This window comes from Octopus bimaculoides, chromosome Z, assembly GCF_046866305.1.
Source record: "Octopus bimaculoides isolate indiv1 chromosome Z, ASM4686630v1, whole genome shotgun sequence".
Classification (NCBI taxonomy): domain Eukaryota; kingdom Metazoa; phylum Mollusca; class Cephalopoda; order Octopoda; family Octopodidae; genus Octopus; species Octopus bimaculoides.
In genome coordinates, this window is record NC_142944.1 from 13,376,015 (window position 1) to 13,398,514 (window position 22,500).

At 37.6% G+C, this 22,500-nt stretch overlaps 1 protein-coding gene across 4 annotated transcripts in view; it reads right to left on the reverse strand.

Moving 5' to 3' along the window:
- LOC106882433 (uncharacterized) overlaps positions 1–22,500 on the reverse strand; it is a 233,419-nt gene that overhangs the window by 47,800 nt on the left and 163,119 nt on the right. For all 4 annotated transcript variants that reach the window (XM_089365502.1, XM_052973728.2, XM_089365501.1 and 1 more), the window contains 2 exons: positions 11,834–11,975; positions 9,707–9,843 (listed from right to left, as the gene is read on the reverse strand). In XM_089365502.1, coding sequence (XP_089221628.1) covers positions 9,707–9,843; positions 11,834–11,975 — 279 coding nt within the window. The remainder of the gene's footprint in view (positions 1–9,706; positions 9,844–11,833; positions 11,976–22,500) is intronic.

The following is a 22,500-nucleotide window of genomic DNA, read 5'->3' on the forward strand; positions in this document are numbered from 1 at the left end:
ACGAGGACAGGTGGTGTAAATAACAAAAGGATATATTAGTATGACGCTCAGGAATACGGAAAGTCTTTGACGTTTCGAGCTACGCTCTTCAACAGAAAGAATACGGAGACAAGGAGAAAAACACGGAGAAAAGAAATTGAATAGTGTTCAGTCAACGGTCAATCATAATAATCCACACATATATATACACACACACATACATATATATATTTAAGTATTTGTTTTGTAAGATTCTTGATGTGAAATTGTGTGTTGAAACAAATATTATATTTGGGGATGGTCATATTTTTTGCCAGTTAACCCCATGCACCATATCTTTGTTCTTCACTTCAGCTTTATAATTATTATTCTTATTTTAGAGGCCTTTTTTTTTTTAAATCTTTCATCACACAACCTGAGACCTTTACAGCAACTCTCCATACCACATGTGTGTCTCCTGTCCTGTTTAGTCCATTCTTTCTTTCTGACAGAAATGGACGAAACAGGACAGGAGGAGACACATGGGATAGAGAGTCATTGAAGAGGTCACAGGATGTGTGACTATAGATTTCGGACAAAGGACACTAAAATAAGGAATAATCATAAAGTTGAAGAGAAGACCTAGCATACAGTGCTTGTGGCTAATTGGCAAAAATATGACCATCCACAAATATACGTGTGTGTGTGTGTGTGTGTGTGTGTGTGTGTGTGTGTGTGTGTGTATACAGTGGCAGACTGGGTCTAAGAATATAGGTTGTCAGGAGACTAAGGGGTACCACCCACAACTACAAGGCTATCATTTAATTTTCTTTTTTCTTTTGTTAAAAGTATTCTTTTCAATTGTCTGCAGGCACAGCCAGGCTGAAATAATTAATGCATTCTTCCAGGAGTGAATAAAAAGTTCTCAAACTTGAGGTGACGAGGCCCTTAGACTCTATATATGGATTCTAATGGTGCAGGAGCCCACTTGCTATCAGGTAAGCTGGCAACCTGGCCAGTCCACCACTGTGTGTGTGTGTGTATATATATATATATATATATATATATTGCCAATGTTCTGCGCTGTGAGGACCAAAGACTCGAGGTATTTCGTGTTGCAAGACAGTGTAGGAGAGAGAAAAGTGATGTTGTAGGAGAGAAATGTGTTCGCATGGATGATGGTACGCTTGCATTAAATGAGGATGCAAAGAAAGAGGTCTGGAGATGCCACTACGATAGATTGCTTAATAAAGAGAATGAATGGGAGAAAGAGAGCCTGCCGTATGTCGACCCAATAGAGGGACCAGCTATCCGAGTTGATAGTACCAGGGTAGATAAAGCAATTAAGAGTATGAAGACCGGGAAAGCCCCCGGCCCATCAGGAATCACTGCAGAGATGCTCAAAATATCTGGCAGTGTTGGCTATAGCCTAGTCACCCGTATTACGAACCAGGTGATACACGAAGGAGTCATACCCAATGACTGGTGTAGCAGCATCATAGTCAACTGCTACAAAGGTAAAGGTGACGCTTTAGATACAAATAATTACAGAGGCATCAAGCTGTTAGATCAGGTTATGAAAGTTACAGAGAGGGTCATAGCCCAACTAATTAGAGAGCGAATCAATTTAGATGAGATGCAGTTTGGGTTCGTGCCAGGTAAAAGCACTACTGATGCCTTATTTCTAGTGAGACAGTTGCAGGAGAAATACCTAGCTAAGGATAAACCTCTGTACCTGGCTTTCGTTGACATGGAGAAAGCCTTTGACAGGGTCCCCCGATCCCTTATCTGGTGGTCAATGAGGAAACTTGGGATAGAAGAATGGTTAGTGAGAGCTGTGCGAGCCATGTACAGAGATGCTGCCAGTAAGGTGAGGGTTGGAAATGAGTACAGCAATGAATTCCGGGTAGAGGTAGGGGTCCACCAAGGTTCCGTCCTCAGCCCCCTCTTATTTATCATAGTCCTCCAGGCAATCACAGAGGAGTTCAAGACAGGTTGCCCCTGGGAGCTCCTCTATGCTGATGACCTTGCCCTAATTGCGGAGTCACTATCAGACCTAGAGGAGAAGTTTCAGGTGTGGAAGCAAGGTCTAGAACTGAAGGGCCTTAGAGTCAACCTAGCTAAAACCAAAATACTAATAAGTAGGAAGGTAGATAAAACACAAACTCCTTCAGGTAGATGACCCTGCTCAGTATGTAGAAAAGGAGTAGGTAGTAACTCTATAAGATGTACCCGGTGCAAGCTATGGACACATAAGAGGTGCAGCAACATCAAAGGCAGGTTAACTAGCAAGTTAGTTTTTGTTTGTGGCAGATGTTCAGGTGCAATAAAGACTGTAAACAAACAGGAAAGAACTTCTATCTCATTCCAGGGTGAAAAACTAGAGGTAGTCGATAGCTTCCGCTATCTGGGCGACCAAGTTAGTAGTGGGGGTGGGTGCACTGAAAGTGTAGCTGCTAGAATAAGAATAGCCTGGGCAAAGTTTAGAGAGCTCTTACCCCTGCTGGCGACAAAGGGACTCTCACTCAGAGTAAAAGGCAGACTGTATGACGCATGCGTACGAACAACCATGCTACATGGCAGTGAAACATGGGCTGTAACTGCTGAGGACATACGTAAGCTCGCAACGAATGAAGCCAGTATGCTCCGTTGGATGTGTAATGTCAATGTGAATACCCGTCAGAGTGTAAGTATCTTGAGAGAAAATCTGAACATTAGAAGCATCAGTTGTGGCGTGCAAGAGAGACGATTGCGCTGGTATGGACATGTGGTGAGAATGGATGAGGATAGCTGCATGAAAAAGTGCCACACCCTAACAGTTGAGGGAACCCGTGGAAGAGGTAGGCCCAGGAAGACCTGGGCTGAGGTGGTGAGGCAAGACCTTCGTACATTGGGCCTCACCGAGGCGATGACTACTGACCGAGACCTTTGGAAATGTGCTGTGCGTGAGAAGACCCGGCAAGCCAAGTAAGATCGTTGCCAGTGCCCCTGGACTGGTTCTTGTGCGGGTGGCACATGAGATGCACCATTTTGAGCGTGGCCGTTGCCAGTACCGCCTGACTGGCTCCCGTAGGATTTTTGAGCGAGATCGTTGCCAGTGCCCCTGGACTGGCTTGTGCGGGTGGCACATAAAAGACACCATTCCGAGCGTGGCCGTTTTCGTGCGGGTGACACGTAAAAGCACCCACTACACTCTCTGAGTGGTTGGCGTTAGGAAGGGCATCCAGCTGTAGAAACTCTGCCAAATTAGACTGGAGCCTGGTGTTGCCATCCGGTTTCACCAGTCCTCAGTCAAATCGTCCAACCCATGCTAGCATGGAAAGCGGACGTTAAACGATGATGATGATGATGATGATGATGATGATATATATATATATATATATATATATATATATATATATATATATATATATATATATACAAGGGGTACAGAATGGAATAACTCTTGTATTCATGTATTCTGTAACTCATGTATTCTTTTTCGCACACTTGGCAACCCTGGTTGCCTATCATGAAATATAAAAAGAACTTTTTTCTGCTCATCATTCTTCGATAAAGTAAAAATAATCCGCAACCTTCCATCTCAATAAATGACTATTGTTCCAGAAGGTTGTTTTAATCCAGCACTGCCTGTGGTCATGAATTTAGGGTGATGACCAAAAGAATACAAACGAGGATACAAGCAACTGAAAAGAGGGGTTCCTCTGAAGGGTCTTTGGCGTAACATTACTCGACAGAGTGCATAGCTCAGAGATCAGAGAGACACGCCAGCTAGAGGCACACCAGCTAGAGGCACACCAGCTAGAGGCACACCAGCTAGAGGCACACCAGCTAGAGGCACACCAGCTAGAGGCACACCAGCTAGAGGCACACCAGCTAGAGGCACACCAGCTAGAGCCACTTCATCTCCAATTTAGAACTCACAGCTCTGATACTACAGACATGTGTCAAAAAAATGTTGGGCAGGTTTTACAGGCAAAACCAACTTTTAGCATTATTGTTGATGTCGTTTGATTTTTGTGTATAACTACTTTCATGATGGGCAACCCTTTTTATTGTCAACTGTTCTTGTGTATTTGTGTGCTGGGGAGATCTTGAAGCACAAGATAAAAAGGATAAAAAGCACAAGATTTCTTTTTCTTTTTCTTTTTATTCATTTGCAAAGTACCAAAGGACCATGAGCAAAATGGTTGTACAACATCCATGATCTTGGTTTGCCTCACTTGGGAATCCAGCTGGATCAATTGAAGACAATGACCCTCCCAAGAATAAATGGGCAAGAGAAAAAACAATAAAAAATGTACAAGGACCTCATTAACCCTTTTGTTACCATATTTCTGTTGAGATGTTATGTGTTTCTTTCAATTAATTTTAAGCATAACAAAGAATTTAGTAAAATAACTTGGTTATCATTAAGCTATTTTTAGGAACATAAATTCTAACTAAGGTTTAGTGGAAGATTTTAATTCAGAACTTTTGAAAACAAGACATTTATACTACAGAGCCAGAAGCGGTTTCAGCTGGGTTGGTATCGAAAGCTAGAGTCACAAAAAAAAGTAACCATTATATTTTGTGAAGTGTTTGGTGTAGGGAAGGGCATCTAGCCAAAGAAACCATGCCAGAACAGACAATTAAGTTTTATACAGTCTTTTGGTACACTGGCCCTTGTCATAGTGTTCAACACAATCCAGCATGGAAAACAGACATTAAACGATGATGGTGTTGATATAAATGTCTATAAAAGCTTCTTTCAGTTTCTGTCAACCAAATTAATTCACAGAGCTTTGGTTGATGAGAGACTATAGTAGCAGATACTTTCCCAAGGTACCATACAGTGGGACTGAACCTAAAATCATGCAGTTGGGAAGCAAATTTCTTAACCACAGAGCTATACCTACGCACACACACACACACATCTCTGCACACTGTGTATATGTACGTATGTATATATATATATGTACATATGTATACACACACATATATGCATATACTCACATGCACACATATTGCTACTAGCATACATATGTGTAAACTATATATACAAAAACATACATGTGTGTATGTATAGATATAATATACACAAAGGTACGCTTATATGTGTGCCTGTGAGTATATGCATATATGTATGTGGTGCCTACACAGACACATACACACATATATATATATATACACAAACATATATCGCACATAAACAGACACATGCATACATAGAACATACGTGCTGCATCTACGCAACCAGTGTTTGTACATAAGCACTACACCCATCAGACTCCATCTCACTGTTCCTCTTAGACACCAAGGATACGTCGGTGATCCCTGCCAGTGTAATAAAGGTGTAAAGTAAAGATGGTCCATTGTTTGTCATGTGATACGATACGAAGAGACACAAAAACTGATGGTTATGCGATGGCATCTGTGGTCTACGAGTGCACGGCTAGCTCTTGGAGAAAACAATGTGGAAAATAATTAACATTGTAAAGATTCGAGAAGGAATAAGAAGAAAAGGAAAGAGAAGAAAAATAAGAAAAATAAGAAAAGAAAACCATTGTACAACACTTTTGTTTGTTTTGTTTTGTTATTGTTATTGTTGTTGTTTTTGGCGTTATTGTCGATGTTGTTTGATTTTTGTGTATAAATACTTTCAAGATGGGCAACCCCCCCTTTTATTGTTGACTGCTCTTGTGTTGTTTGTGTGCTAGAAAGATCTTGAAGCTCAGAAAAGATAAAAAGCACAAAGACTTTTGTTTTTGTTATTTTTTTTTTATTTTTATTTTTTATTTTTATTTTCATAGCTTTGCAAAGTACCAAAATCTCTCTCGCTCTCACACACAGAAGGCAGGGATTATAGGTGATAAAATCGAATTTGTTCCATGTAGACTCATGGAAATTTCTAATGTTCTCTTAATACATCGCATCCGCAAAAGTGCTGCAAAGGAATTGTGCATTATGTGTATACTAATGATAATTGATGGAAGAGATGATGATGATGGTGGTTGCAGTGGTGATGGTTGCAGTGGTGAGGGTAGCAGTGGTGGTGGCAGTAGTAGTAGTGGTTGTGACAATAGTGGCAGTAATAGTAGTAGTAATAGTGGTAGTGATGATGTTAGTGTTGGTGGTGGTAGTGGCAGTACTAATGGTGATGGTAGTAGTGGTGGTGGTGGTGCTAGTGATGATGGTAGTGGAGGTAGTAGTGGTAGTGATAGTGGCGATTGTAGTGGCAGCAATGGTGGTGGTGGTGGTGGTGGTGGTGGTGGCAGAGGTGGTGGTGGTGGTGGTGGCGGTAGTAATGGTGACAACGGTGGTGATGGTGGTTGTAGCAACAGTTTTGGTAGATTTGGTGATGGTTGACATGGGGTGGGAGTGGGTGGCAAAGTTTGTGGTGCTGGTGAAAATAGAGAGAGAGAGAAACAGACTGATAGAGAGACAGACAGAGACAAAAACAGAGAGAGAGAGAGAGAAGTGGAAGGGTGGAGAGAACAAGGAAGGGACATGAGAAGAAATGGGAAAAGAGATAAAGAGAAGTCTGAGAAGAATGGGGGAAAAAATGGAAAAGAACTGACAGAGAGACAAGAAACAGGAACAGAGACAGTCAAAGAAAGATACAAAGCAAGAGAAAGATTATTTCAAGCGTATGTATGTGTTTGCACGAATGTGTATGTGTATGTGTGTGTATATATGGAGAAGGGAGAAAAATACAAGGAGTTAAGAAGAAATGGTAGAATGAAAACAAGAGAGAATGAATGGAGTACGTTAATAGTATGAATGTAGCGAGATGAAGTAAAAGATGGGAGAAGAATTTCTGAAGCGAGGCGAGACTGGAGAATGAGAAGGAATGGAAACAGAAAGAAGCGGCAAAATAATAAACAAGATTAGAGAGAGAGAGAAGTAAATTGATAAAGAATAAAAGATGAAAGGAGAGAAAGGAGAGAATGAAGAAAGGATAAGGGTAGAAAGAGAGTGACAGATAGATGGATAGGCAGACAGGGGGGAAGGGTGAGTGATGGATATTGAAATATTGGTTTAAAATTTTGGCAAAGATCAGCAATTTCAGGGAAGGAAGTAAGTCAATTACATCGACCTCAGTACTCAACTGGTACTTATTTTATTGACCCCAGTACTCAACTGATACTTAATTTATCGACCCCCAACTGGACAAAAGGCAAAGTCAACCCCGGTGGAATTTGAACTCAGAACATAAAGACATGAAATGCCGCTAAGCATTTTGCCCAGCATGGTAACAGTTCTGCCAGCTCACTGTCTTACTCTTACTTGTTTCAGTCATTTGACCATGCTGGAGCACTGCCTTTAGTCAAACAAATCGACCCCAGGACTTATTCTTTGTAAGCCTAGTACTTATTCTATCGGTCTTTTTTGCCGAACCGCTAAGTTACGGGGACGTAAACACACCAGTATCGGTTGTCAAGCGATGGTGGGGCGACAAACACAGACACACATACATATATATATATATATATATATATATATATATATATATACACACACACACGTACATATATTCAACAGGCTTCTTTCAGTTTTTGTCTACCAAATCCATTCACAAGGCTTTGGTCAGCTCAAGGCTATAGTAGAAGACACTATTATTATTATTATTATTATTATTATGAGCCCTGAGACTCTTAAATCTAGTTACCTGACTTTATGGCATGTAAGTGACCAAGATCACCACATTACTCCAGAATGAGATGCCGGTCTATTGTAGGATTCAAGACCTGCAATTCTGAAGAAAGAAGTCAACTTGATTACATTGACCCCAGTGCTTGACTGGACTTATACTTTATTCTATTGACCCCAAAAGATGAAAGATAAAGCTGACCCCTGTGAAACTTGAACTCAGAACATAAGGAGTCAAAAGAAGTACCTCTCAGCATTTTTTGTTTGAGCAAATTATTCTACCAACTCAATGCTTTATACTGAGAAAAAGATAATAAACAAAAATAAAATTCTTTTTTTAATAAACATGTAATAGTGACTGTGAATTATATTAGTATGCTCAACTACTAATACACTAATATTTATTACCTCTGCCTTAGAAAAGCAGTAGTATTGTTTTTGTTTGTTTGTTTGCTTGTCTGTGGACAAGATATCTCAAGAACCGCTGGATGGATTTGGATTAAACTTTCAGGGATGTTTGGCTTTGTGACTGGCATGAACTGATTAGATTTTGGGACCGATCTAATATCGATCCAGGATTCTGGATTATTTTTCCTGTTTCTTTACTTAATTTTTGAGAATGGTCTGGTTCATTTTTAGTATTCTTGTTTGTGAGAGCAATTAAGTTTATTTCAAATATTCTCATTTTAAAAATCATGTCTGGCTAATCGTTGAGAGGATGTTGATGTTGCCTTGGTGGAGATTTGCACTCTCTGAGTGCTCTTGTTATATATTAACACTTTTACTCTGAAGATGGTCACATGTACAGCTGAAGACCTTTAAAACTTTCTTTACTTCTTTTTTCATCATAGTAAACGTCTTATCCTACCCAGCTCCCTATACTAACCAACAGGTTAGGTCAGGTATGAGGGCATGCGCCATTACACTATGTTATTGCATCCACCATTTATCAGTATTTGCTTAGGTGATCTTAGCCAATCCTCCGAACAATGTCCCAGTCAGTCCTCATTTCTGTGAGACAATTCTTCATCCACAGTGACCATGTAGCATGTGGCCATCCAACAAGAGTCATTAACCAGCAAGAGTTCTCAGAAAAGAGAACACAGTATGCAGAATCCAACTCAGAAAATCGAGCAGCATGACTAAGCCATGCCATATTAAGTGAAAAATATATAAATGTTAAATAGGTTAACTCATTTCATTGTTGACTGTTTAACCAAAATTGGGACAGGATTTCAATAAGGGCATGTAGCTGTGTGAGTGTGGAACATGAGTAACTACTAATAATCTTTTTTTATGATTGCATATATTTCTAAGTGTGGAGGTGCAATGGCCCAGTGGTTAGGGCAGCGGACTCGTAGTCATAGGATCGCGGTTTCAATTCCTAGACCAGGCGTTGCGAGAGTTTATTGAGCGAAAACACCTAAAGCTCCACGAGGCTCGGGCAGGGGATGGTGGCGAACCCTGCTGTACTCTTTCACCACAACTTTCTCTCACTCTTTCTTCCTGTTTCTGTTGTGCCTGTAATTCAAGGAGTCAGCCTTGTCACACTGTGTCACGCTGAATATCCCCGAGAACTTCGTTAAGGGTACACGTGTCTGTGGAGAGCTCAGCCACTTGCACGTTAATTTCACGAGCAGGCTGTTCCGTTGATCAGATCAACTGGAACCCTCGACGTCGTAAGCGACGGAGTGCCAACAACATATTTCTAAGTACATATATTTATAATATATAATTGATAGTTCTTGTATGAGTGTGTGTGACAGGGTGAATGTAAGTGGATGCATGTATATGTGTATAAATGTGTACATGGGTACATGTGTATCAATATAAAGGCAGAGTAGTTAGTTGATGAGCATGGAACAGACAGAGACACACACACACGCATATACATCATTTAATGTTCATTTTACATGCTCGCATGGTTGCACAGTTTGACAGGAGCTAGTCAGCTATAAAGAGCTGCACCAGGCACCAGTTGTCTGCTTTGGCATGGTTTCTATGGCTGGATGCTCTTCCTAACATCAACAACTTTACACAGTGTAGTGGGTGCTTAGTACATGGCATGAGGGCAAGGTAAAGAAAGATATTAAATACATATATATGTGCTACATACTGTTAGAGCTGTTTTGCTGACTGATAGGAATCCTCATCCACATTCCTTTGTCAACCTCTTTGATGAGACCTCTCTTTTGCATTTCATTTAACATCACCACAGCTGTAAACATGTCTGCATGCTTCACCTTTGAATTCCTGTACAAACATAAATATAAAGATATATTTTATTAATTTTCATTACTAGTTTGATCTTTCTTTTTTAATGAAGCTAATAATGTAATTGTTTCAAGTGTTATGCATACAATAATTAGCTCCATGACCCTCTCCCTCTCTCTCTCTCTATGGCCAAAGTAATTTGCATATCAGTATAAACAAGGTGATACTGAAACTGTAAATGACATGATCTTTCAAATACCATATATACCTTGAAAATTGTGTAAAATTCATTTCAGTCATTTTCAGTTCCCTTTTAGATGTGGCTAATCTACAATGCTGTAAGCTTACCTGTCCACAAAAGAGAATTACAGGCTAGGTGTGCTCCTGTATTTGTGTGATTAGTTCTTGTTGTTGGCAACTCAAACACAAAGAACTAGAGCAAACACTGCAAGACATTTCATCTGATGCTGTAACTATTTTTCTTATTCACCATCCTGGAATGGTAGTCTAGATATCAGTTAAGAAAGGATCAAAGCCAAAGTTAACCTTGGTGAGGTTTGAACTCAAAATGTCAAGAATCTGAAGAAATATGAGGAATTCTATGCAAGCTAATGTGCTACTGACTCTGCTAGTTTACCACAAGAAAATATCCATCCATCTATATTTGCTGCCCACTATTCCTGGGAGGGTTGTGGGGTGGGTGTAGCATCCTCAGGTACTTCCTCTGTTAGGTACTATCAGAAGCAACCATTATTAAATACACAGCTGGGTTCCCAAGTATAAACAAGCTGTAACTATAGATTTTAATCAACCACCTCATTCTTGGTCTACCCTCCTTGAATTTCTGACAGTTGGCTCAGCTTGAAAAATCCATTTTGTGACTCTTTCCTGCGAGATTCTAATCACTATGGCCAAAGTAATTTGCATATCAGTATAAACGAGGTGATACTGAAACTGTTAATGACATGATCTTCCAAATACCATATATACCTTGAAAATGGTGTAAAATTCACTTCAGTCATTTTCAGTCCCCTTTTAGATGTCCCCATAATACCGAAGATGTAACTTCGCAAAGCAGAGAAGTAGCAGATCAACAGGAGGACACTCCCTGATCTCGAAGCTCCACACCCTGTTGGATAACATTATTCCAGAGATCCTTCAGAGGAACTCCATTTTGGTTGCTTGCATTCACAATCATACTCTTTCAGGCATTACTTTATCATTCATGACTATAGGTGAGGACAGAATCCTAAACTAAACGGGAGATAGCAAGCTTGGCTTTTATTACCAACCTCTCCTTTTCTGAGGATCGCATGACTGTGCCAGCACCTGTAATTCTTGCATCGAATTAAGCCTAGACAGACTCACTGATCTCGGAGATTCACACCCTTTTATATAATGTTACTCAGAAGATCCTTTAGAGGAAACCCATTTCAGTTACTTGTATTCATATTACAATTTTGATTATTACCCAAGATTGAAATACATAGACACATACTCTTTTACTCGTTTCAGTCATTTGACTGTGGTATGCTGGAGCACCGCCTTTAGTCAAGCAAATCGACCCCAGGACTTATTCTTTGAAAGTCTAGTACTTATTCTATCGGTCTCTTTTTGCCGAACCGCTAAGTTACAGGGACGTAAACACACCAGCATCAGTTGTCAAGCGATGTTGGGGGGACAAATAGAGATACAAACATATACACACAAATACATATATATATATATATATATATATATATATATACAACAGGCTTCTTTCAGTTTCCATCTACCAAATCCACTCACAAGGCTTTGGTCGGCCCGAGGCTATAGTAGAAGACACTTGCCCAAGGTGCCATGCAGTGGGACTGAACCCAGAACCATGTGGTTGGTAAGCAAGCTACTTACCACACAGCCACTCCTGCGCCTAGTGCACATTTTTTACTCATTATCAAATATTTAAGTCTATTATCAGAAGAAAATTCACAGAGGTGTGATTTAATAGATTTAGCAACCCATTACCACTAGAAATGTAATTTTAACTCACTCTAATAAATCCTGGATAGATGCACTGTTCGGGTATGTATCTTCAAGGTACTGAATCATCTTCATCTTTTTGGCCAACCAAATCAAGGAAGATTTCAAACGGGCTTTTCTGGCAGCACGAGTAAAATCAACAGCTTTTTGTTCTGGAAAGAAAATTTCAATATTTAGAAAACCTCACACATATACACACACACACAAACATACATAGTTTTTTTAATTCTTTTACTTGTTTCAGTCATTTGACTGTGCTGATGCCTTCAAAGATTTTAGTCAAACAAGTTGACACCAGAATTTTTTTTCTTTTTAAAGCTTAGTACTTATTCTTTTAGTCTCTTTTGCCAAACCACTAAATTACAGGAACATAAACACACCAGCACTGGTTGTCAAGCAGTAACGGAGGTGGGATAAACACAGAAACAAAGACACACACACACGTTTCGACAGGCTTCTTTCAGTTTCCGTCTACCAAATCCACTCACAAGGCTTTGGTCAACCTGAGACTGTTGTAGGAGACTTACCCAAGGTACCACTCAGTGGGACTGAACCTGGAACCATGTGGGTGGGAAGCAAGCTTCTTACCACACAGCCATGCCTATGTTAATATTTCACTTAGGCTTAGTAATACTAATACCCTGGTGTTAAACCTGATATATGTATGTTTCAGGATAAAGCATTAGTTGAGAGCAGAGCATAATAAAGGATTATAGAAATGCGAAGGGGATAAAAGATTATGTAATGCTGTTGCATTATGAGATGGCCAGTTTTTTTTTTTTTGTTTTTTTGCCAAATAAACACATGCACTATATATATTTTTTCTTCACTAATTTATTACTGTTCTTATTTTATTATTTTGACTCATGTCCATTGTGTGGAAATCTTTCATCACACATCTGTGACCTCTTCCGTGACACTTTTCGTTTTTGTGTATGTTTTTACTCCACTTATTCCATTCTGTTCTAAAAACACACATAGGGAAACAAAAAGTGTCGCTGGAAAGGTCACAGATGTGTGACGAAAAATTCCCAGACAATGGACATGAGTTAAAATAATAAAATAAAATAAAAACAGTAATAAACAAGTGAAGAAAAAATATATAGTGCGCGTGTTTATTTGGCAAAAAGGAAAGAAAAATGTCCATCCCAAAATATCGGTTTCAACAAATGATTTCACTTCAGGAATCTTGCAACACAAATTGATAACCATAATTTGTTCCATTGTCATTTGTATAATCTTATCAGTTCACTCAGCTGACAAAAATAAGCTGTACCAGTAATTCAAATTCAAAATCATTCTGTTGATTGAACCAACTAGAACCCTCATTGTTGTAACAGACAGAATGCCAATTAATCTTATATATGTGTGATCAAAATAAAGATAAACAGAAGTTTATATTGTAGTTCCTATGCATGTTTTAATATTATGATTGTTTGGATCCCTGCAATAAGTGTTCCCATTTGTATGCTCAATCACAATGGATCACCAAGAAGCACTTATTGCATTAAGTTACAGATATATATACATTCATATATATATATATATATATATATATATATATATATATATATATATTTGTTTTGCAAGATTTTTTATGTGAAATCGTGTGTTGAAACAGATGTTGTTGTACTTGGGGATGGTCATATTGCCAGTTTAGCCAATAAAAACACACGCACTGTATATTTGGTGTTAATTTTTTTTTTTTTTTTTTTCAGCTTTATATTACATTAATCTTAATCTTAATCTTATTTCGGCCAGAGTTCTTTCGTCACACTTCTGTGACCTCATCAGTGGTCCTTTGTTTCCTTCTTTCTTATGTGTGTCTCACCTTGCTAACTATCAGCCATGGCTGATAGTTAGCAAGGTGAGACACACATAAGAAAGAAGGAAACAAAGGACCACTGATGAGGTCACAGAAGTGTGACGAAAGAACTCTGGCCGAAATAAGATTAAGATTAAGATTAATGTAATATAAAGCTGAAAAAAAAAAATTAACACCAAATATACAGTGCGTGTGTTTTTATTGGCTAAACTGGCAATATGACCATCCCCAAGTACAACAATATATATATATATATATATATATACTCTTTTACTCTTTACTCTTTTACTTGTTTCAGTCATTTGACTGCGGCCATGCTGGAGCACCGCCTTTAGCCGAGCAAATCGACCCCAGGACATATTCTTTGTAAGCCTAGTACTTATTCTATCGGTCTCTTTTTGCCGAACTGCTAAGTTACGGGGACGTAAACCCACCAGCATCGGTTGTCAAGCGATGGTAGGGGGGACAAACACAGACTCACAAACACACATACATATATACGACGGGCTTCTTTCAGTTTCCGTCTACCAAATCCACTCACAAGGCTTTGGTCGGCCCGAGGCTATAGTAGAAGACACTTGCCCAAGGTGCCATGCAGTGGGATTGAACCCAGAACCATGTAGTTGGGAAGCAAGCTACTTACCACACAGCCACTCTATATATGTATATCATCATCATCATTTAAAGTCTGTTGTCCATGCTGGTATGGACTTGGACAGTTTAACCAGCTGGTTTTCTACAGCTGAATGCCCTTCCAAATGCCAACCACTCCGAGAGTGTAATGGGTGCTATTACGTGCCACTGGCACAGATGCCATTTGTATGACACCAGTATCTGCCACAACTGTGAATTTACTTGGCTTGATGGGTCTTCTTCACAAGCACAGCATAATGCCAAAACTCTTGGCCATTCTTAATTGCCCCCATGAGGCCCAACACTTGAATTGTGCTTTTCACATGCCACCAGCATCAGCCACTTTGCCTCCATGGGGCTCAGTGTTTGAAAGCTGCTTTTTTTGTATGCCATCAGCCAATTACGTGACACTAGCATCAACCATGCCTATGATTTCACTTGGTTTGATGGGTCTTCTCAAGCACAGCACATCGCCAAAGTCTCAGTCACTAGTCATTGTTTCATATATATATATATGTGTATGAGGAATATTTTATGTTTTTCTTCATTTTGGGGGGTGGCTTTATTCCTGGTGATTTTATTATATTTAAACAATGTTCAAATATAATAGAAATGAAATAATATTGAGGGGAAAAAATTCAAATTAAAACTTAAAACTAAAACTAAATTATTAAAAGAGGGAGATATTACAGAAAAAAAACATCAAATACATTTGTGAATACTGACTGTGACAAGTGAACTCATGGGTAAAACTTTTTAATCGAAGGGAAAAAAAATTCAACAGAAGTAGCATATTTTAAAATTCCTTCATTAATATTATAAAAAGTATTTGTACAATCTGTTTAATAATGTTAATGCACTGGATTTTTATTAAGGTTTTTTAGGGTTTTTTTTTGTTTCAGATTTCTTTGCTTAAATTTCTTTTTATGATGAAATATTAATATTTTATTTTTTAGTAAAATAGAAATATTTCAAATAATTATTTTAAACAAGTGAAAGCCCAAATGTCAAAACGTCTGGGTTATTTTCTCATTTAAAACACCTTTTTCATATTGCAACAGTTGATGAAGTTATTTAACCCCAGGCCAGGCCAAACCTGGCCAAGTAGGTCAATGACCAAATTCATTCTAAGCATGAACATTTGATCATTTCTTCTTTCCCTAATGCATACTGTATCTGGGACAACATTATCAAATGTGTCCCTTTTTCTCTATAGGAACAAAACCAATGAGTAAAACCAGGTGTATCTCAAAATTTTCAAATAATGAAATCGCTCAATATAATTCCCTAACATATATACACACCATTAAACACAGAAATACACACATGCACAATACGAAAACACACACTCACACATACATACATACACACATCGCTACCACAACCACAACTATTATCGTCATAATGTCTATGCTGTCAGGTGGCAAATGAACAAATCGAATGACGGTGTGACTGTTCAATATTATAAAAACAAACAGAATATTAATGAGACATTAGTCAACTTGAGACTAACAGAAAAGATGTACCCCACAATCGGATCAAACCTGGATAGACAAGTTTTAGAAGTAAACTATTTAACCATATGATTACACCTGTGTGTGAGTGTGTGTGTGTGTATTTGTTGTTTTTATTTTTACTTTGATTTCAGCCTTCCATAATTTTTTTATCAAATTATCACTAATGTGGTAGCTGTAGCATTATGTTGATACCATACAATTGAGGAGATGACATCACTTAAATCTTGAATTGAAATTACACACAGCGATGCATAATAGAAAAGCTAGTGAATTCTACATTTAGATGTGACTCATGTCACATAAGTCAACAAGGTGTATTACCCACTGACAGGTACATATCATCACATGAAGAAACAATTATTGGAAAAGCATCTGAAAAATAGACAGATGTTGTAAGCTGTGACCCAACTTTTTGTCCGATGTCACTCCGTCCATGTCTTTTGGACTGATGTCTTTTTGTCCGATGATTTATTTTGCTCAATGGTTTTTTGTTCAATTTTAAATATATTCTTCAGAAAACAAGGTGAACATCAAAATCAAATAATCATTAAGAATTTTATAAGATTTTGACAAAATCATCAAACAAAAAGACGTCAGACCAAAAGATGTAGATGGAAAGATATTTGACAAAGTGACATCAGACAGACAGTGTAGTGGGTGCTTTTTATGTGCCGCCGATATGAGGTCCAGTCAGGCAGTACAGATGTTGACCATGCTTCAATGGTGCTTTTTACATGCCACCAGCACAGGAGCCAGTCAGGCGGCACTGGCAATGATCATGCTCAAATGGTGCTTTTTACGTGCCACCAGCACAGGACCAATGAAATATATATATATTTCTTTATTACCCACAGGGGGCTAAACATAGAGGGGACAAACAAGGACAGACAAAGAGATTAAGTCAATTACATTGACCCCAGTGCATAACTGTACTTATTTAATCAACCGCCAAAATGATGAAAGGCAAAGTCTACCTCGGCAGAATTTGAACTCAGAGCATAATGATAGGCAAAATACCACTAAGCATTTCACCTGGTGTTCTAACAATTCTGCCAGCTCGCTGCCCTTTTATGTATATATATATATATATATTACTCAAAGAAATTCTAGCTTCATCTGATTTTCACGTTTTATTTACATTCTTATAATAATATAATAAGATAATATAATATAATGAAATGATAGAATATTAAATGTCCATTCTGACTGAACTAGTACTTTCAAGCATTAAACTATGCAATCTTCAGGTTCATATAGTAGTGGTGATGGTTATGTCCTGAAGACAGTTACGAAGCCGGAGATGGCATAGTTTAATGCGTCAAAGTTCTAGTTCAATCAGAATGGACAATTAATATTCTGTCATTTTATTATATTATTATAATAAGATTGTAAATAAAATGTGTAAATTAGACAAAGTTGGGATGTCTTTGAGTAATATATTCCTATATACACAATCATACACACCCGTGTATATATATATATATATATATATACATATATATATATATATATTCTTTTATTCTTTTACATGTTTCAGTCATTTGACTGCAGCCATGCTGGAGCATCACCTTAAAGGGTTTTAGTTGAAAAAAATCAACCCCAGACTTAATTTTTTGTAAGCCTAGTACTTATTTTATCGGTCTCTTTTGCCGAACCACTAAGTCACAGGGACATAAACACACCAGCATCATTTGTCAAGCAATGGCAGGAGGACAAACACAGACACACACATACATAAATATTTACACACACATATACATATACATCATATATATATATATATATATATACACACATATACATATACATTATATATATATATATATATATACACACACATATACATATACATTATATATATATATATATATACACACATATACATATACATTATATATATATATATATATATATATATATATATATATATATACATATATATATATATACATATATATATATATACATATATATATATATACATATATATATATATACATATATATATATATACATATATATATATATATACATATATATATATATATATATACATATATATATATATATATACATATATATATACATATATATATATATATATACATATATATATATATATATATACATATATATATATATATACATATATATATATATATACATATATATATATATATACATATATATATATGTATATACGTATGTATATACGACGGGTTTCCTTCAGTATCCATCTACTAAATCCACTCACAAGGCTTTGGTTGGCCTGAGGCTATAGCATAAGAAACTTACCCAAGGTGCCACGCAGTGGGACTGTACCCGGAAACATGTATTTGGGAAGCTTCCTAGCACACAGCCACACCTGCATCTTACATATATATTCATATAGGTGCAGGTGTGGCTGTGTGGTTAAGAAGCTTGCTTCTACACCACTGTCTTAAGTTCAGTTCCACTGCAAGTATATATATATATATATATATATATATATATAAGCAGGAATGTAAACTGGTATTTAGGTATACATGTGGAGAGACAGACAGAAACACGGATAAAGAGACACACAGACTGATTGATTCAGTGAAATGTACACCAGAAATTAATCAATAAACTAACCGCAATTTAACCACAGTAAGAAAGAATAGAAAAACTTGGAAATATTTCTTCTTTAACCAATGTTGCTTACTTTAATAGACTATCATTATTCTTTGCTTAAAACCACTCAATATTCATGGCAAATATTATTAGGTGACCAAATCAAGAATTGAAACAACCAAAATTAAAACAAACAAACAAACATACCAAAAAGGAAAATATTTCCTCCCAGCTTTCGAACACTAAGTCATATTGATTTCAGCTTCATTAAATGGACCATGATCTCGTTATGCAAGATGATTGGTAAAAATCAATTTCAAAAACAAACAAGAAATCTTGTATGGTTATCACTACTTGATAAGATGAGTGTGTGTGTGTGTGTGTGTGTGTGTGAGTGAGAGAGAGAGAGAGAGAGAGAGAGAGAGGGAGAGGGAGAGGGAGAGAGACATGCAGATACACACACACACACAAAGAGTGAGCTCTGATCATTTCACCCAGAGATCGATAATCTATCACCATTTTATTAATGCTCTGGTCTGTCCATAGTGATATTAAATAAAAAGGAAAAAAAAGAACCCACTTCCTACACACACACACACACACACACACGAGCCATCATAATGATAAAAAAAAATAAAAACAGTCCTATAAAATGTATGATCGCTTAATTTAAAACAATGATGATAATGTTGATGATGATGCTTATGCTACTGCTAATAACGACCATGATGACGATGATGAGATGATGACAATGATGGTAATAATAGCGATGATGACGAAGATGATGATTATAATGACAATGACAATGGTGATAATGATGACGGCAACGATGACGACGACGAATTATGACGTCAGTAATTATCATCATCATAACGATAATATGACTTTGATGGTCACAAATTTTAAAAGAAAGCAGCATAATTGATTTAAAATTACCCCCACCCCACCCCCACTACATAACTCCACCACCCTCACCCAGAACTTGGTCATTACTTTATTTTATCAAGGCCTGGAAGTGGGTGGGGAAGGTGGAGGAAAGAGATGAAAGGCAAAAATTGACCCCAGCAACATTTGAACACAGAATCTTTAAAAAAATAATAAAATAAAACAAAACAAAACAAAGCAATACTAAAGGCTGGCTGCAAGTCTTTTGGTTCACCATTCTTATCGGTTTAAAACACAGAAACTATATTTCTATTAAATATTTTCTGTATGCATCGTTGTTGTTGAGTCTCAGATCAATCTTGATTGAAACAGACCTGTGATCAAAGACACTCCAACCAAGAACATTCCAGCCTCAATATATAATAATAATAATAATAATAATAATAATAATAATCAATTTCTTGGGACTTCTTAGGTACCTTAATAGTAATAATAATAATAATAATAATAATAATAATAATGTCTCCATATCTACAGTAGATTGATAATACAACTATATGTGTGTGTGTGCATGTATATGTCTGTGTGTGTTATATCGTGATCACGTGATCAACCAGACTATCAGAGTTATACATCACTGGTCACAATGCACTTTGCATCGTTTTAGCATTTGAACGATGCCATCCTGCTGGCTTGTTGAACAGGCCAACATCCACCCCCACCCCCCCCCACCCCCTCCACCCCCGCGATTGGAAGGCTATACCATCACAGGGTCACCCTTTTACAGCTGAATGAACTGAAGCAGCATGAAATGAAATGTTTTGCTCAAGAACACAATGTGCAACCGGTCTGGGAATTGAAACCACAATCTCATGATCATAAGGTTGTGAGTTCAATCCCCAGCGAAGTGTCGTGTTGTCCCAGTCCACTCAGGTGGCAAAAATGAGTAGTACCTGTATTTCAAAGGGCCAGCCTTGTCACGCTCTGTGTCATGCTAAGTCTCCCTCAGAACTATGTTAAGGGTACACGTGTCTGTGGAGTGCTCAACCACTTGCATGTTAATCTCACGAGCAGGCTGTTCCATTGATCGGATCAACTGGAACCCTCGCCGTCGCAACCAACAGAGTACCAGTTTAATACATATATATGCGTGTGTTTGTGTGTGTGTGTATGTGTATGTTTGTGTGTGTATCTGTGTGTCTTTGAGTGTATGTCTTTAAATGTGTGTGTTTGTCTCTCAGCCATGAGTCATTATGCTAAAATGATAAGCTATTTATATTTATCAATCCTGAAAGTACAAAAGGTGGAGTTGACGCTGGCAGTATTTGACCTCAGAACAAAACTGGAAGAAATACTGTTAAAGCACTTTGTCAAAGTTGTGGTTGGAGACAAAAAAGACATGCTTACACAGATTCTTTCTTTTATTCTTTTACTTGTTTCAGTCATTTGACTGTGGCCATGCTGGAGCACTGCTTTTACTTAAACAAATCGACTCCAGGACCAGGACCTATTCTTTGTAAGCCTAGTACTTATTCCATCAGTGTCTTTTGCCAAACCACTAAGTTATGGGGACGTGAACACACCAACAATGATTGTCAAGCAATGGTGGGGACACACACACACACACACATATATATATATGATGGGCTTCTTTCAGTTTCTGTCTACCAAATCCACTCACAAGGCTTTGGTCAGCCCAAGGCTATAGTAGAAGACACTTGCCCAAGGTGCCATGCAGTGGGACTGAACTCGGAACCATGTGGTTGGTAAACAAGCTACTCACCATACAGCCACTCCTGCACCCATATATAGCTATATATAAATATATATATATATATATATATATATATATATATACATATATAAATAGTCAAAATAAGCAACAAGGATATCCAAAGTTAATGCAGTACGATCGTTTCATGCGACTCCATTTAATTAAGCAATGTGAACATTACATCAAATATAAAATGCAGAGCAATCCTCATATACAATGGACTGCTTTTAGTTTCAATGTACCAAATCCCAGGGCTACAGTAGAACATGTGCTCAAGATGCCATACGGTGAGAATGAACCCGGGAAACAAGGCCACTTGCCATACAATCACAACAGCATACATATACATATATATATAGGTTAGAGTCTGAAGAAATGCCATAAAGCTAAGTGCGTTATGGGTAACCCCACAGACTGGCCAGCAACATCATTATATATTCTACTGTTCTATAACTTAGAGAGTGCTTCTCTTTCAGATTTATGATCTGCTGCCAATATATATACATATATATTTATATATACAAAAATTAACAGAATGAGATAAAAAATCCAAGGCTGTGAATAGCTTTCAGAACATTTATAAAGAGGTCTTACAGCTGTTCCTGGAAACAGCTGTAAGACCTTCTCTTTATAAATGAATCCAACCACTCTCAAAAGTTAAGTGAAAAAACTGGAAAAAATAATCCAGAATCCTTGTCTGGTACCAGATCGATCCCAAAATATAATCAGTTCATGCCAATCATGAGACCAAATATCCTTGAAAATTTCATCCAAATCCATCCAGTAGTTCTTGAGATATCATGTCAATGGACAAACAAACAAATCAAACAAAAGCGACGGAAAACAATACCTCCACCTTCACTAAGGTGGCGGTAATAATAATAATGGTAGTGGTGATGGTGGTAGTAATGACATTACAGATAGCACAACAAACATTAGATGTAATTTATATAACTAGCTTATCAAACTGGAGATGAAAATCCAACTAAAACAATAAATAGAAAAATATTTGCATATGCCTATCCATAAATATACATAAATGTACATGTATACATATGTATATACAAACGTACATATATGTATGTGTGTGTGTGTATATATATATATATGTATATACACACACGCAAGCACACACAAACAGGAACATACATATCTTGATATCAATGTAGATTCACACACACGTATAGGCAGAGAAAAGCTGAACATTAGAAGCATCAGTTGTGGCGTGCAAGAGAGACGATTGCGCTGGTATGGACATGTGGTGAGAATGGAGGAGGATAGCTGCGTGAAAAAGTGCCACACCCTAACAGTTGAGGGAACCCGTGGAAGAGGTAGGCCCAGGAAGACCTGGGCTGAGGTGGTGAGGCAAGACCTTCGTACATTGGGCCTCACCGAGGCGATGACTACGGACCGAGACCTTTGGAAATGGGCTGTGCGTGAGAAGACCC